At 36.1% G+C, this 16,146-nt stretch overlaps 1 protein-coding gene across 1 annotated transcript; it reads left to right on the top strand.

Moving 5' to 3' along the window:
• Window positions 1–741: 741 nt before the first annotated feature.
• Window positions 742–15,078, top strand: c1qtnf1 (C1q and TNF related 1). Its single transcript, XM_084433560.1, has 4 exons — window positions 742–998; window positions 12,579–12,721; window positions 12,805–12,908; window positions 13,489–15,078. The coding sequence occupies exons 2-4, from the start codon at window positions 12,579–12,581 to the stop codon at window positions 14,037–14,039; spliced, it is 798 nt and encodes a 265-aa protein (XP_084289686.1). The 5' UTR covers window positions 742–998; the 3' UTR covers window positions 14,040–15,078.
• The last annotated feature ends 1,068 nt before the right edge of the window (window positions 15,079–16,146 follow it).

Here is a 16,146-nt window from a genome sequence, read left to right as displayed (position 1 = left end):
TGTATAATATGAAAATACATATGGCAATGTCTTGATCCACAGTGCTAAGAAAATTCCTCCAACTAATGCCCTTTAAGCTCAAAATCTTATGTGCTTATTCCATACTTACAGACTCTCCTTTGCTTACACTGATTTATGGAATACAGCTATGTTGGCAGACATGTTTACCATTGTACCATTTAGCATGTCTATAAGCTTAAACATCAGGACTTTCTCAGTAACAGTAACTACACGTCTCATGCCATGATGAATCAAGTGACTGGGAGGAAAAGCACTTTGCGGAGATTATAAACATGGAGAGCCTGAATCTGATGACTAACCATGTTTGAACAGCTTCCTTTTGTCCTTGACTGAAAGTTGCTCAATCACATGGACATGAACTGTTTCAAATCAACATTAAAAATGATATACAACTGCATTTATATTTATATGTCTGAAGGTTTTTTTAGGCTTATGCAAAATTTGACAAATATTTAGTAGACAAATGTGCCTACATATCAATGTTTTTGCAAATAAAAGTTTGTTGTCAATATTTTTCAATGCTTCTAGCCCTACAATCTTACCTGAAATGCTTGTGTTCTTAAAATACTAATCTTGTTCTTTAAAAGATTATTTGAAACCATCAGTAGCTACTTAACATTTGTCTGAAAAGTCTGGGAACAAGGTGGGACACAACTGCTCTCTCTCTTTCTCTCTCTCTCGTTGGCCTGCTCTTGCTTTTTTGCAAGGTTTCTTTTCTTTTCAATTTGTCCTTTTTGTTGTTTTCATTTCACCCCACCCTCTTGGATGCATCCATGCTCCTCCCTCTGTTCTCCTCCTTTCCTGCACTTTTCCCTGGCTCCTCATGGCATGCTGAGTTTGGCAGTGCAGAAGGGAGATGTCTTAAAAACACTGACAGGCGATAAGACTCTCAGAGAGACCGAACAGTGCAGCCCAGTCAACGCAAGCATCCTCAGTGCATCCTGTGGACCCTCAGGTTTGGACCTGCCAAGATAAAGGTAGGGGATGTTCAGTAGGATGTTTTAAGTTAGAACTTTACAATAATACTGCATGTCTTTTCATTTTTGTAAATAGGGGCTGTTAATCTTTGAAAAAAGATATCACATGGTTACACATAATGGCAAGTGCAACAGTGTGTAAAACCTTTCCCAGATGTCAGGGAAACTGAATCCTGATGCAAAACAATATGCCCAGATTTATCTGTGTTTTTCACTTTTTACTGTCTGACCTAATCACTGCACTGTGTAAGTGAATGTGTACATTATCAGATCATGAATGACAGGTTTTAATATTACAAAATAATTCGGCTAGTGATGGTTCCCACCCTATCCCCAAGGAAGATCTACTAAATCACGTGCAATGTAGGATCATTGTCAATTTCATGGAGACAAAATAAATAATAAAATGTATTTTGATTAGCCTATCCATGGAACGAGTAGCACTGCCACAGGGTGCAGGAACCGAATCTAGGACAGGAATTCTTGAGGCATGGCATCACAAAGTTCACATTGCCTCATTTCTTGCAACTGGGAGAGACATGTGGAAATATGACACTATGAAGATCAGTGCTACACCAGATGCTTTTAAACCCACCAAATGTTTCTAACTAGTATAAGTTTTGTAACAGTTTTCTTGCATAATTTTACAGATTAAATGGCAGTGAGCAGAGGTTTATCAGGGAATGACTCACCAGTGCATGTTACTCCAGTCAATCCCCAGTAGATAAAAAGTCCTTTTTTCTTTCACTTTGAAATACATCACACTATCATGGAAGTTTGTTTCTGCAAGGGAAGAAAAAAGAAAAAAAAAGGCAATTGCGACCTGAGATTTTTTTTTCACAGAATTGTGAGGTAATATCTCGCAATTCAGATTTTATAACTCACAATTGCAAGTTTATGGCTACCTCACTATTCTGAGAAAAAAAAAGTCAGAATTGCGAGATATAATTTTTTCCCCTCTGACCTGTGAGAATTAAACTCGCAATTTTGAGAAATAGTAGCAAATGCGAGAAATAGAATTATAAACTCGCAATTCTGACTTTCCTCAGAACAAAGATATCGCAATTGTGAGATATAAAGATATAAATTTGCAATTCTAACTTTTCTCTCGCAATTCTAAATTTATAACTTGCAATTGTGAGTTTATATAGAAAACAACTCAGAATTGCGAGATATAAACTCCAAATTCTGACATTTTCCTCGCAATTGTAAGCTTATGTCCCACAATTCGAACTTTTTTTATAGAATTGTAAGATATAGTAAATTCGTATCTGTGAGTTATAAAGTCTGAATTCTGAGAAAAAAATTCCAGATCCTCTTCTTTTATTTTGTATCAGAAACAAGCTTCCATACATTGAGGAAGTAAAATTGGTTGCAAAATATAAGCTGAAGATGAGTGTTTTTCTTCAGTTCAGTGAACCGTGGAGGATATCTTAGTTAAGGCACAGTGGCTTATATAGGTCAAGGGTGAAACTGACCTTAGTGTTTTGCCATACAGACTTCAAAGTGACCGCACTGTAAGCTTTGATGTCAGGGCCAGCACCAAATCCAGCAGTGTCTATTTTTTGTCTAAGTTTAAAGTAATGGTATTTCTAAAAAATAATATACTAACAAAGTACTCTTATCATTTCTGCAGTGTATAGTATGTAGGCTACAATGTGCACTCATTCATATCCAGTGTGATGAACGAATGAATTTTCCCCTTATCCTCCTCCTTAAGACAATTGCTGGGGGTGAACTTCAACAATCCTTTCGGTTTGCAAACAAGGTATTGAATAACATCATGTACCTGTACCAACAAGTCTCTACCCTTTGTCTTGTATGGGAAGGGGACGTACAAAGACAAGATTCCACCTTTTGATTGTTCGGTCACGGGCATTTATAGGTTAACAAATTGAATTAAAAGTAAAGCGACAAATTGTGGTTTCAATGTATCATTGCCTTGTTATAAGCACAATCTTGGGCTGTCATCAAATGCAATACCACCAAATACCAAGCTGAATAACAGACTGTGTTTGGAATGGTATACTAACTTGCCAGCCAATTACTGAATACTTAGTATACATTGTATAATCATTCTATATAGTCCTTAAAACTATGCATTGTGCAACAACACAACTTCTAAAAAGTTGTATACATTATCAGATTATGTTGAGTGGCACCCAGTTTTCATATTATAATAATTCAGTTATTTTATAGTTTTAATTTGATTAAGTACAATTGTCTAAACTAAAAAAATTATTTAAAATAGGCATGTTAAAAAAATAACTCAATGGGACTGGGGAGGCCGTGGGAGTCTTTCCACAAGACTAATATACCAGTATGTTATTCTTTCAAAGAAAGTATGGAAAAAGAAAGTATTTTTACACTCAAACTACTTGAGCCCAGCTGTGTTTCAAGACCTTGCCTTTCCCGATAACACTAGCATCCAAATGAACTCAAGGAACTAATTTTAATAAGATGGATGTTTTATTTACTCTGTTAATGTTCACTTTCATTCCCTGAGGTTCATTCAACTTCCTCTGAAGAAACTGTATTACAAAACAGCCGCAAAGAATTGGAAAGATTTTGAATGCGAGAATAACATGTTGGTCCAAGTACAGTAGGAAAGGGTACATGCTACAGTAGACTGAACCTGGTATATGGGGTTTTTAAATGACTAGTGACAGAAGCATTCAGTATGAGTATTCAGTATGTGGTTGAAAGTCGGCCACTATAGGGAGCGTTTGGTCACACACCCAAACCCAAAGAATGGAGCCAGTACCTCATTTCTGTAGTCAAAGAGACCAAATTTACCCCAGTGATGAACTGTTTATGTTCAGCTGCTGACCTCAGACAGGAACATTTTAAAAAGAGTTACAGTGCACCTGGTGGGCCTCTCCTTAAATATGATCCAGAACCAAACACCTACAGTAAGAATTGGCCGACTGTTATCCACACTGGATTCAGCAGAGATCACACTCTTGTTTTCCACTGAGAAAATCCTCCAAAGCCACACCTCGTAGTTCCGACATGCCACTGCATGCCTGCGGAATTGTGTAGGGATGGCAAAAAGCACAATGCAGATTAGTAAATAGTTATTATGATCTGTTGTGATAGCACAATGGGAATTTGTTATGACACCTTTCTGTTTGCGGTTTAGGAACACGGAAAATCCTACATTATTTCCTTTTATCTTTTTGATATGGACCTATGGGTATGAAATAAAAAATGAATGAATTATGATGTTCACCATGTAGTTTCAAAAAGGTGAAGTGTGAAATTTCTGCATGTAAATGCGTCAGGCCGTAAACGCAAGCTTGTTTTGCATTTCGTTGCATTTCAAAGTTAAAGTCCGGTGAACTCTGACCTGCGAATTCGCATCACACGAAGATTTGTGACCAGTAGAAGATTGATACGTCACGGCATGACCTTACAGTGTCCATAGTGTGCTCAAAGTCTTGCTTGTCCAACCACTGGAAGACACCCAGACACGTTTTTAAACCCCTCCCCATTTTTTTTCAAACAGTAAAATGCAAGTTACTACATTTTGATTACAGTTTGCGGAGTCAAACGTTTTGTTTTTAAATGCACCAATGAATTGCTCAAAATATAACCAGAAGTGTGCATTTATAAGGTCAATTTTCAATTTAATTTTCAGTAATCTGAAGCTTCAATGGCCAAAACCAGTTATGATATATGACTATATATTTGACTCTTGGCTCTCCACTCAAGGTTTCAGACCTACAGAGGGTTCAGGGACTCTTAGATGTTCTGAAAATGATGCGTGGAGCGTGGTGTTCTCTGGAGAATAAGGTTGAAAAAAAAAACAATCTTTTACTTATGTAATACGTTTAAAAAAGGTCAGGGTAGATGTTGATTGAGCCAAGAAGACGACTGGGCTTGAACTAAAAGAGGACTCAGTGATGTGCTGAGCTTGTAAACATGACCTCAAGACCCTAACATCCGCAGGAAGGAGAGGGATTCTCATGCCAGGATATCAGATGTGGGACTGTAAACATGGTTGCATGAAAAAGAGGACAACCAAGGAAACAGCAGCAAAAGGGAAATAATATAAAGCAGGCATTTTGAACGGGCTGAATATGTTAATTTTTTCCCCAGTTATTTGAAGCCAAAAAGTCAGATGGCACGAAAATGTGCCAGAAGTGGCCTTATATTTAAAATATATTACGTAAGGGGAACACAATAACCAGAAAATGTGATCAAGCTGAAGCATTTGGTCTTGGTCTCATATTACCCTTAAGGGGTTATTTTGTTAAAATACAGCATATAATATTTACACTGGGATGCAAACAGTATGTAGCACTATTTACACAGCATCTAATTTCCTTTACACAAGTCTCTGCCTATTTTCAAACACCAGTCTTATAGACACATAGTACAAAAAAAGATGGTCAGATGACATACCCAGGTGAACATCATAAGCTTATGGAGGATTAGACGTGCACAACCTCAAAGCACCGACCTAAAACTGCTTTGAACTTCAGACTAAATTGAGTGATCTGACCTTTTCTTACATTAAACATCACTCTAAAACACACACATACACGTAGAACAGAGGCTTCATCTCAGTGAGTTTATTAAACAGTGGGACATAGCACGTCATTCTTCAACCTCATGATTAGTGAAGGGTTACTGTGGTGTGGCGGGCTCCAAAAAAAAACGTATTCATCTCAGTATTATAGGCAGTCTAGTTATAAATATTTTATGGCATGTTTGGATTGTGCAAGTCAAGATGCTGTATGGGAGCGAACATGTATGTACTCGGCTCAAAAACACACAAAAAAAGAATGAAACATGTTTACCCAGCTAACAGGGAACGTTCTCAGAACATTGGCTAACGTTCTCTGAAAGTTCTCTAAAAGTTATCAAAAACGTTCTTGCTGTAACGTTGTGCCAACGTTATTGATAAACGTTCTAAAGACATTAGCATTAAAACGTTATTCTTACGTTGTTAGTGGAACGTTTTAAAAACATTATTATGTTAAAAAATTTATATTAGTCATTACAAATCAACTTCAGAAACATAATTTGTAAATCCAGTGACACAACTAATGACACAATGCACTGACATTATTTAACTTATGTTTTATGGTCAGAAAAAAAAAAATCCCAGAATATAAAAGAATTATGTATTCAACAGGAAATAGCATTTAAGTTGAGTGCATTTTGCTTGTTGTATGAATTAGACACTTTTATCACAATGCTGATTAACTTAGATAAAAGTTCTCTCAAAGTTACCAAAGTAACGTTGTGCCAACATGTCATTGATAAACGGTCTAATAACGTTTTTAATAACGTTCTTATAACTAATAAATAACATTAATACAACGTTTTGAACGTTCCTAGAACATTCAGAAATAACGTTTTTATAACTTAATGGGAACGTTATGGAAACGTTCTTATTACCTAAGAATTGAACATTATAACGTTTGAATAACGTTTTTATAACCAAGCAAGAACGTTAATACAACGTTTATATAACAGGAGAATTGAACGTTCTAATAACGTTTTGAATAACGTTCTTATAACTAAGAAATAACGTTAATACAACGTCTAAAAAACTGGACGCTTTGAACGTTCCTAGAACATTCAGAAATAACGTTTTTATAACTTAATGGGAACGTTATGGAAATGTTCTTATAACCTAAGAATTGAACATTATAACGTTTGAATAACGTTCTTATAACCAAGCAAGAACGTTAATACAACGTTTATATAACAGGAGAATTGAACGTTCTAATAACGTTTTGAATAACGTTCTTATAACTAAGAAATAACGTTAATACAACGTCTAAAAAACTGGACGCTTTGAACGTTCCTAGAACATTCAGAAATAACGTTTTTATAACTTAATGGGAACGTTATGGAAATGTTCTTATAACCTAAGAATTGAATGTTCCAATAACGTTTGAACAACGTTCTTATAACCAAGCAAGAACGTTAATACAACGTTTATATAACAGGAGAATTGAACGTTCTAATAACGTTTTGAATAACGTTCTTATAACTAAGAAATAACGTTAATACAACGTCTAAAAAACTGGACGCTTTGAACGGTTCTAGAACATTCCGAAATAACGTTTTTATAACTTAATGGGAACGCTACGGAAACGTTCTTATAACCTAAAATTGTTAGCTGGGTACACTGATACTATATTATCCATGCATTCTTAGATAGAACACTTTGCATTACAATCTCTACAAAAGATTATTAAACAATATCAATGATCTCAAACCCCGAAACCACAGGCACGTTTATGTGCCACTATGTGACCTACTGTGCAATTATTTTGTGTCATTATCTGTAGTGCTGCAACACTGCACAGCTAATATGATGACAGTCTGTTGGACTAAAGTAGTTGCATTGTGCAATCTGTGCACAAATCAAGTTCTACTTCATAAACACCATTATATATTTTGTTTATTGTTGATCTCGTTATCATTGTTCCACACTGGGATATTGAGTCAGTGTCACACACCAGAAAAAAATTATATCTCCAATTTTAAATGAGATTTTCTACTTTTGGACCTCAAGGTATTTTGATGGTTCCCTTTTGCCATTCTGTTCACTATAACGTTACAACTACAAGTCAACTAACTCTCATTACAGTATGAGAGTTTAATGTCTGCTAACTCTGTATTGTGATGCTCCCCAACAGTACTGACTAGAAGTAATGATGTTATTCCTTTTGTCGTCAAAATAATTAATTTGTCACTTGCCACTGGGACTGTCCCAAACTTTTATAAACAGGCAGCGATAAGCCCCATTTTAAAAAAGCCCAATTTGGACCCAGCGGAGCCTAGTAATTATAGGCCAATATCAAAACTGCCCTTTCTCTCAAAAATCTTGGAGAAGGTAGTAGCTGAGCAGCTAATAGGTTTCTTATGTAAAAATGAACTTTTGGATAAGTATCAGTCTGGTTTTAGAAAGATGCATTCTACTGAGACTGCCCTCCTCAAAGTGTCAAATGAAGTACAGATGGCTGCTGACTCTGGAAGGTACTCTGTATTGGTTTTATTGGATTTATCATCAGCTTTTGATACAGTGGACCACAAAATACTGTTAAACAGATTGAAACAAGAGTTTGGTATTGTTGGGTCTGTTTTAAAGTGGTTTTCCTCTTACTTGAGTGACAGAACATTTTCTGTTTGTGTAAATGGTATACTGTCTGATGCCACTCCACTCTTGTATGGTGTACCCCAGGGCTCAGTCTTAGGTCCTCTTTTGTTTTTAATGTACATTACCCCTCTGGGAAAAATTTTGAGCCATTTTAAGAATGTGTCATATCATTTTTATGCTGATGACTTACAGTTGTATTGCTCGTTCAATGACACTGAGTTCCACAAACTAGCAGATTTGTTGGATAGTATTTCTTGTGTAAAATCGTGGCTTGCTAGTAACTTTCTCCAATTAAATTCAGAAAAGACTGAAACCTTAATTGTTGCCCCAGATAACAAAATCCCATTAATCCTCCAACACCTTGGTTCTCTGAGCTCATCTGTCCAGTCGAGTCTCAGAAATCTTGGCGTCTGGTTTGACCAGTCAATGTCTTTGGACTACCATTCTAGACTTCTGGTCAGAAATTGTTTTTATCATCTAAGAAATATTGCTAAATTGAGGTCAATTTTATCGGATTCTGATCTTGAGATGGTTATCCATGCTTTTATTTCGTCACGTTTAGATTATTGTAACTCTCTTTTTACTTATTTCAACAAATCTGCTTTAAATCGTCTTCAAATGGTTCAAAATGCTGTGGCAAGGCTTTTAACAGGATCTAGCAGAAGGACACACATCACACCCATTTTATCCTCCCTACACTGGCTACCCATTAAATTTCGAATTGATTTTAAAATATTAGTTTTAACTTTTAGAGCTTTAAACGGTCAGTCCCCACAATATATTGCTGATTTGTTGCTCCCCTACTCCCCAGGCCGTGCCCTTCGATCCTCAGGCCAGAGTCTTTTATTGGTCCCAAAGACTCGCTATAAAACCCGGGGTGACCGGTCCTTTCAGGTTGTAGCTCCCAGACTGTGGAATGCCCTGCCCCTGTCCCTCCGTGTGGCCGACTCTGTCGATTCTTTTAAAAAGCAACTAAAGACACTGTTATTTCAACAAGCTTTTAGTTGACTGGGTTTTATTACCTTTTAATTTAAATTGTATAATTGTAAGTTTTATTGGTATGATTGCACTTTGTAAAGCACTTTGTGATTGTATCTGTGAAAAGCGCTCTATAAATAAACTTTACTTACTTACTTACTTACTTACTAGAAGTAACTTTGCAAGTACATATCTTATTCTAATAACCCTACCCCTAACAGTCTACTAATACTCAACTAATACACTAATGAGAGATAGTTGACATGTAGTTGCAACGTTACTTATTGTCAACAGAATGTCAAAAGGGGACCATCAAAATAAAGTGTAACCGACCTGACCATATATACATTTCACCCTAAAATCTTCATGTTGCAAAAACATTCATGAACATTTTTTTCAACATTTTCTAACTATTTAAGTCTTTGTGGTTTTAGGAGGTACATCATATTTTTTTGTACATAAGAAAAGTTTAATTATTTTATTCATGAAGATTTTAATTGTGAATCTAACTTTAATTCTGTATAGTTGTTTGTTACATTACTTATGTACAAACTTTTTTTTATAGAAGAATGTTGATGCAGTATTTGTAATCTGTCATAATTAGATGTGTTTTGATTCTCACCACATTAAGCTTTTGGAGCTCATGCTGGCCTTGACCAGTGCTTTTATGGGTTGTTAAGTGTTTTGAATAGCTGAGCATTTTACTTCACAAAATATGTGGGCTTTTAATCAACTTTGTGGGAGTTTTCAGTGTGTTCTTAAGCAAAAAAAAAAACACTTTTGCTAGTGGGACAGCTAGCAATAAAGGGAATAACAGATAATGATGCATGCATATAAAGGCCTGATAATGTATTTGTTTAAGGAGTTGATCACATCTGATTGTCATATTTACTCAAAGCTATTTACTGTGACAATACTAACGAAATAAATAATTGATCAGAGAGGGATTACATTGACAAAGAGACAAGAGTGACTAAACTTAGCCATAAACCTGAACATATACAGCAAAAATAACTAATAAAACTAACAAACACCCTACTTTATATAAATTAGAGTATATAACTGACTCGAAAACATAATTATAAATAGCAGCATTTAACTAAATATTTCAGTCTGGCAATGAAAACATAAATGCCCTGGCAAGGACCCAAATTAACCATCTGAAAATGATTTTAAATCACTTGTCAACACTACATACAAGAGAGAAAGTGGACGATTATTGTAATTTGTATGTGTGATTGTGTGCAAATGTGATATAAAAACCAGCAAACACTATACTGCTACTTGCTATAAAAAGTAGCTTGTTACTGGAAAATCTTCCAATACCAACAGACTAAAGAAAAATGGAGACTGGCCTTAAAATACTTTCTCTTCAGTTTAAGTGAATTTTTGGCTCATGTCTTGCTTCATTGTGTGTAATATTTTCTGCTCATGACTGATCATTAGATGCCTTTCTGCCTCATGGTTTGAAAAGGCAGAAAACAAGGCGAATATATTTTTTTGTTTACTGTCCTAAGAAGGAAAAACTATGAGATTTATAGTTTCATCTGAACATCAAGTACTGTATGATTGCCAATTTAGAATTGGACAACACATTCCGAGATATCTTGTCATTGGTTTCATAACTTTTCAGACTGTGTTTTCATGTTCTCTTATACGACACAGAGAATTATTATCATTTTTTTTTTACAAACTGAGCCTTTCATTAGCTTTCATCACCTGATTGTTGTTTATGAAATTCCATAATGGTGGTCTGATTTATACATAGTTGCTTTCATTAGTCAAAAGCTAGAGGTTGAATAACATAGCTGTCCCTTTGCAGATACATGATAACACACAGCAGGGATGGTACTAAATCTGTCATGTTATAACAGTCTCCTATCATGACCCTACCATCCAGCAAAAGGCCTAAACATGACTGTACATTCATTCCCAACCTAGTATGAGTGTGCAGGGATTAATAATTATGCTCAGAGAAAAATTCATTTTTAATTAAGTGTTCCAGATCAATTAGCATATTTTGCATTAATATTAATTATTGTAACGAACTGCAATTTTATTGAAAGGGTAATCCACAGGCAAAAGTTGGAAACCCAGGATAATCACCCCAAACAATAAAAGGGTCAAAGGCAAAAACAGAGGAAACCAAGAAAACCAGGGAAAAGATATATATATATATATATATATATATATATATATATATATATAAAAAGGCAAGGAACCAGGAGAATGCTCAGAATTGCAGTGTCACACTAGACAAGACTTCGCTATGAATGACTGAGATAACCAGGGGCATGTTCAAGTTCAAAACGGTGCGCAACGTTTTGCTACGGTTTCCGGGTTGAACGTCATGTTTCCTGGAAACGGCGTGCACCGGTGTGCAACGGGGTTTGAGATACGTTTTCTCTTGTTTGGTGGGTGTGTCAGAACTGCAGTCCAATCAGCAGCAACATGTATATAAAGCACGCGGTATTAAAGTGAACTCGCACAATGGGTTCAAGGAAAGTAATTTACAAATGTGTTCGATGCAGCTCGGTATACGCAACAACTGGGGATATTAGAAGACATGTTTGTCGAAAGTTTTATTGTAAAAAATATAGGATATCAACATAATGATGTAGTTGTTTATATTTTTAGCTTCATTGCAAGTTTATTAGTATAGAAATAAACAATGGTAATTAAGTGCTTTTCCTAAAAATGAGAAAGAAAATACAGGGTATTAAAACAGTATGAACTACAAATAAAGTCAGTATGTGAGGCTAAATAGATGTGTTTTAGTCTGAATTAGGTAAGTGTGCTTCCATTTCAGTTTCAGCAATCCCTAAACTCGATTGGGATGTTCTCTTTTGTTCTGGGCGGCAAGTGCAGTAACTGTAACATCGGGCATATTTTGTAGTATTAAACACATATTTATACCGACTTTATCAGGCTCCGAAAATTCTTCACAAAGAACACAAAGAATGGCCTTCTCAGCTGCCATAGTTGCAACTCTTGCGTCATCAGAACAGTGTGTTCAACGCATCACCGTTTCTGTTTAAAAAACGTTGTGCAACGTTTTGTCGGGGCTGAACGCAGCCCAGGCTTATATAGGGTGATGTAATGACCTAATAAGAAACAGCTGTAAATAATCATGATGATTAGGCCGGGCAATGAACTATGGGAAATGAAGTCCATGTAAGAATAACAATCGTCCAGTGTGGAGTGCCCTCTGGTGGCAATCAAGGGCACTCTAACTGGTGACTGACACACTTAAAAATTATTTATAGGGTGGCAAAGGGGTGGCATGAGGACTGAGGGGTGGCAACACCAAAGCAAGCGGCCAAGCACGTTTTTGTGGATTTATGGCCTGACATACACATTCCTGTTCATGAAAATGTGAAACAGGTGCATTACCACAAATTAATCATCTATATACTGTTAAGAAAAATTTTAGTGTGTTTTCAACTTTTATCCAAATGATGTGTTAATTGTTGTCTCAGATGCTGGTGTCAAACCTGGTACTGCTGGGGGTGGTGTTTGCCAAATGGGCCGAGCCGTACATTACCCAAAACCGAGATGCAGAACAAGACCCATATGAGCCCAGAGATAATCAGAGATCCACAGAATACTACAGAGATGGAAGGTACTTACTGATCAGTCCATCCATCCATCCATCCATCCATCCATCCATCCATCCATCATTATTATTTTCTCTTGTGATTCTAGTGGAACAGAGTGCAGGCGATGCTGTGACCCTGCAGAGGAGCCCCCTCAGTATACCAGTCCACACTACCAGATTGTGCCACAGATAAACATCACCATTCTAAAAGGTACAAACCATCAAAATATACTTTAAATGTTCAGCTTTGGGGGATTTTTGTTGTTGCTGTATACAAATATACAAATCACAAGTTAAATATCTTCCATTTTAAGGATAAAAAGGAACAAAAGGCTTACATAACCTGTTGACTGTCTTTGTATACATCAAACTTAGTTGAATATCTCACTGTCGGTAAATGATATAGGCCAGGCCTGGTTAATCACAGGATGCTTCTGTGGGCTGGAAAACATGCACCAAAAAGTTCAAACCACCACAGAAAGTGACTTTATGATCCAAACGGTCACAAACAACAGAAGAAAAATGGCTGTGAGATTGGCGCCATCTTCTATTCAACGCTCCAGTCTTCACTCCGCACAAACAAGACCATTATGCCATTAGAAAACCATAATTTTTTATCATTTGAGGTTTAATAAAACACCCTCCAAAGCTTAACCCAAACACAAAGTTTCAGGAAGTGAGACATGATAAATCAGAGATAAAGAATGTAAAAACTTTTTAATGATGCTTGTTAAAACTATAAAACAAACTGAACTTGTCTACGATTCCCTGCTACATTCCTTCCCTTACAGGGGAAAAGGGAGACACTGGTGGGCGAGGGCCCTACGGGAAATCGGGCAAGTCAGGGCAAACCGGACCCCGAGGGCCCCATGGCGTGAAGGGAACCAAGGGCAGCATCGGTTCCCCCGGAGAAGCCTGTAAGTCCTACTACGCTGCCTTTTCCGTGGGCCGCAAGAAGGCCCTGCACAGTAACGATTACTACCAGACCATGATCTTCGACACGGAGTTCGTCAACCTGTACGGACACTTCAACATGTTCACGGGCAAGTTCTTCTGCTACGTCCCCGGCATCTATTTCTTCAGCCTAAACGCGCACACCTGGAACCAGAAGGAAACGTACCTGCACGTGATGAAGAACGAGCAGGAGATGGCCATCCTGTACGCGCAGCCCAGCGATCGCTCCATCATGCAGAGCCAGAGCCTCATGCTGGAGCTGGAGAGGGACGATCAGGTGTGGGTCCGCCTCTATAAGGGCGAGAGAGAGAACGCTGTGTTCAGTGATGACTTTGACACCTACATCACGTTTAGTGGTCACCTTATCAAAGCTAAGTCAGAAGGTTGAGCAGAGCAAAAATGATGGACAGCAAAGATTTATGTAATTTCTAGTTATTCTTTTTTGTCTTACATGGTACCTGAGGAGAAACTTATGATTTAACTTTATGATCCAGTCTTGTGTGTCTTACCATTTAACTCTGTTACAGATATTGGTGCTATTTGACAAACTTGGTAAAGGTTATTGTTACAATGGTTATTGCTACAATGTTACAATATGCTGTTGTGTTTGTAATTTGGGATATTTTGCACAAGAGTTCACATTGGTGCCTTTTTAATGTGTAGATACATCAGAAATCATTTAACAGATTACTACAAATTATTATTTTATATCTGCCAATAAGTAATTATTTAAGTGGGACTACAAAATAGAAAGTGGTGCAACAAAAAAAAAAAAAAACTGGTGTTACAAAAAATATTATAATGAGTATTATTATAAATATTGTAAATTAGGATTCATTTAAGAAACATAATGCAATTTCAGTTTAACATTTAAATCACTAAATCAGAAAAGACGCCGAAGTACATAGTACTCAGAAAAGTTGAAATATTTTTTATAATGTACAGTATTATAGAATGAGAAAATGTGGGATACTTAGACATAATGCTGCAGACAACTAGAGTAACTCAGTGATCAATGACAAAACACCTTGATGGTGTCTCTGAATGTACTTTATTATAAATGTTACATTTGTATAAATGGATGCACCGGTAAGACTTCATAATCATATCATGTATAAGCAGCAATATTGTGGATTTGATTATATTCATATGATAAATTATTCCTATATGTGTTTTACTTAAAAAAAAATCTGGTCCTGTCTTGGACAAGGACTCTGTAAAGTAACAATAATATGAACTGAGCTCTGAGCTCATTATTTTACCAGGTTACTGTGGTCAACAGCAAGTTCCTAAAAAAAGATTAACAGGAGCTTCAGCAGGAAGTACATTAATTATTATTGTTAATTTGTACATGTTGTGTTCATTGTCATTAAATGAAACAGCTCCTTAATCCAACAAGACAATATTAAAGATTTTAGTAACCTCAATGTCAAATTTGATGATTATGCTATATGTTGTTCAGGTCAGACCAAATATAGAAGATAGATGGGGTAACCAACTTTGGAAACATGTTTAGTAACATTTTGTCGGATTTGGAGACCCTGCTGTACTCCTTCAGCTGTTCACTTCAGAGCATAACAAAAAGCACTTCTGTGTGAAATATCATACTAAGATCTCTGCTAAGACAAACATAGCTACTTGTCGCCATCTAGTGGTGTAGTTATAAAGGACTTCAGATACTTCAAAAATGAAAATGATGTCATCATTTAATCACTCTCATGTTGCTCCAAACCTGTATGATTATCTTTCTTCTGTGGGACATAAAAGAAGATTTTTTTTTTTTTTGTCCATTCAGTTGGAAGTCAACATTCTATAAAATATCTATATAAAAGAGAGTCATATAGGTTTGTAATGACATGAGGGTGAGTAAATAATGACAGAATTGTATTTTTTTGGGTGACCTATCCCTACAATATTGAAAAATCTTAAAAGAGACATTTTAAAACATTTCCATAATTATGATAATAATTATTGTTGAATTAGTAATTAAAATATATTCATTTCTGATATGTAAAATTGCTTGTACATGATTTGTAATACTTACCATACAATGACCAAAATATATCAAATTAAATATATTTAATTGCGACAGCCAATTGTATTGACCTTTAAAACTGTATGGCATTCAAGAGAGTTAAGTTAAAATTAATATTAAAATGAATAAGAATAACAAAAAGAATAGAGAGTATGACACAATGACATATGATACTATTTTTTCTATGATACATTCTTGGCCTTCTTGGAATTTTCAGAATAAATCACCCTCCACTTTCCTTTTATATAAAACAAAAGCTTGAAATAGAAGATAGAAAATATGGGGGTTGGAATGACACTGGGGAGGAGTAAATGATGACAAAATGTTCATTTTTGGGCAATCTAATCCTAAACATTCAGCAACAGCAAGTCTTGGCCGGCCTTGATCTGTGTTCTCTGTTTTCCACAGTTTTATCCCCTTTTTTATCCCCTGGAATAAATCAGGTTTTCAGTATAAATGA

The sequence above is a fragment of the Rutilus rutilus genome, assembly GCF_951802725.1.
Source record: "Rutilus rutilus genome assembly, chromosome: 16".
Taxonomy (NCBI): domain Eukaryota; kingdom Metazoa; phylum Chordata; class Actinopteri; order Cypriniformes; family Leuciscidae; genus Rutilus; species Rutilus rutilus.
This window is presented reverse-complemented; position numbering and strand designations above follow the sequence as displayed.

Excerpts from the sequence above, each read along its gene's own strand:
- c1qtnf1 (XM_084433560.1), top strand. The coding sequence starts at position 12,579 with ATGCTGGTGTCAAACCTGGTACTGCTGGGGGTGGTGTTTGCCAAATGG. Across the intron at positions 12,722-12,804 it reads GAATACTACAGAGATGGAAG|TGGAACAGAGTGCAGGCGAT; the intron begins GTACTTACTGAT and ends TTGTGATTCTAG. Across the intron at positions 12,909-13,488 it reads AAACATCACCATTCTAAAAG|GGGAAAAGGGAGACACTGGT; the intron begins GTACAAACCATC and ends CTTCCCTTACAG.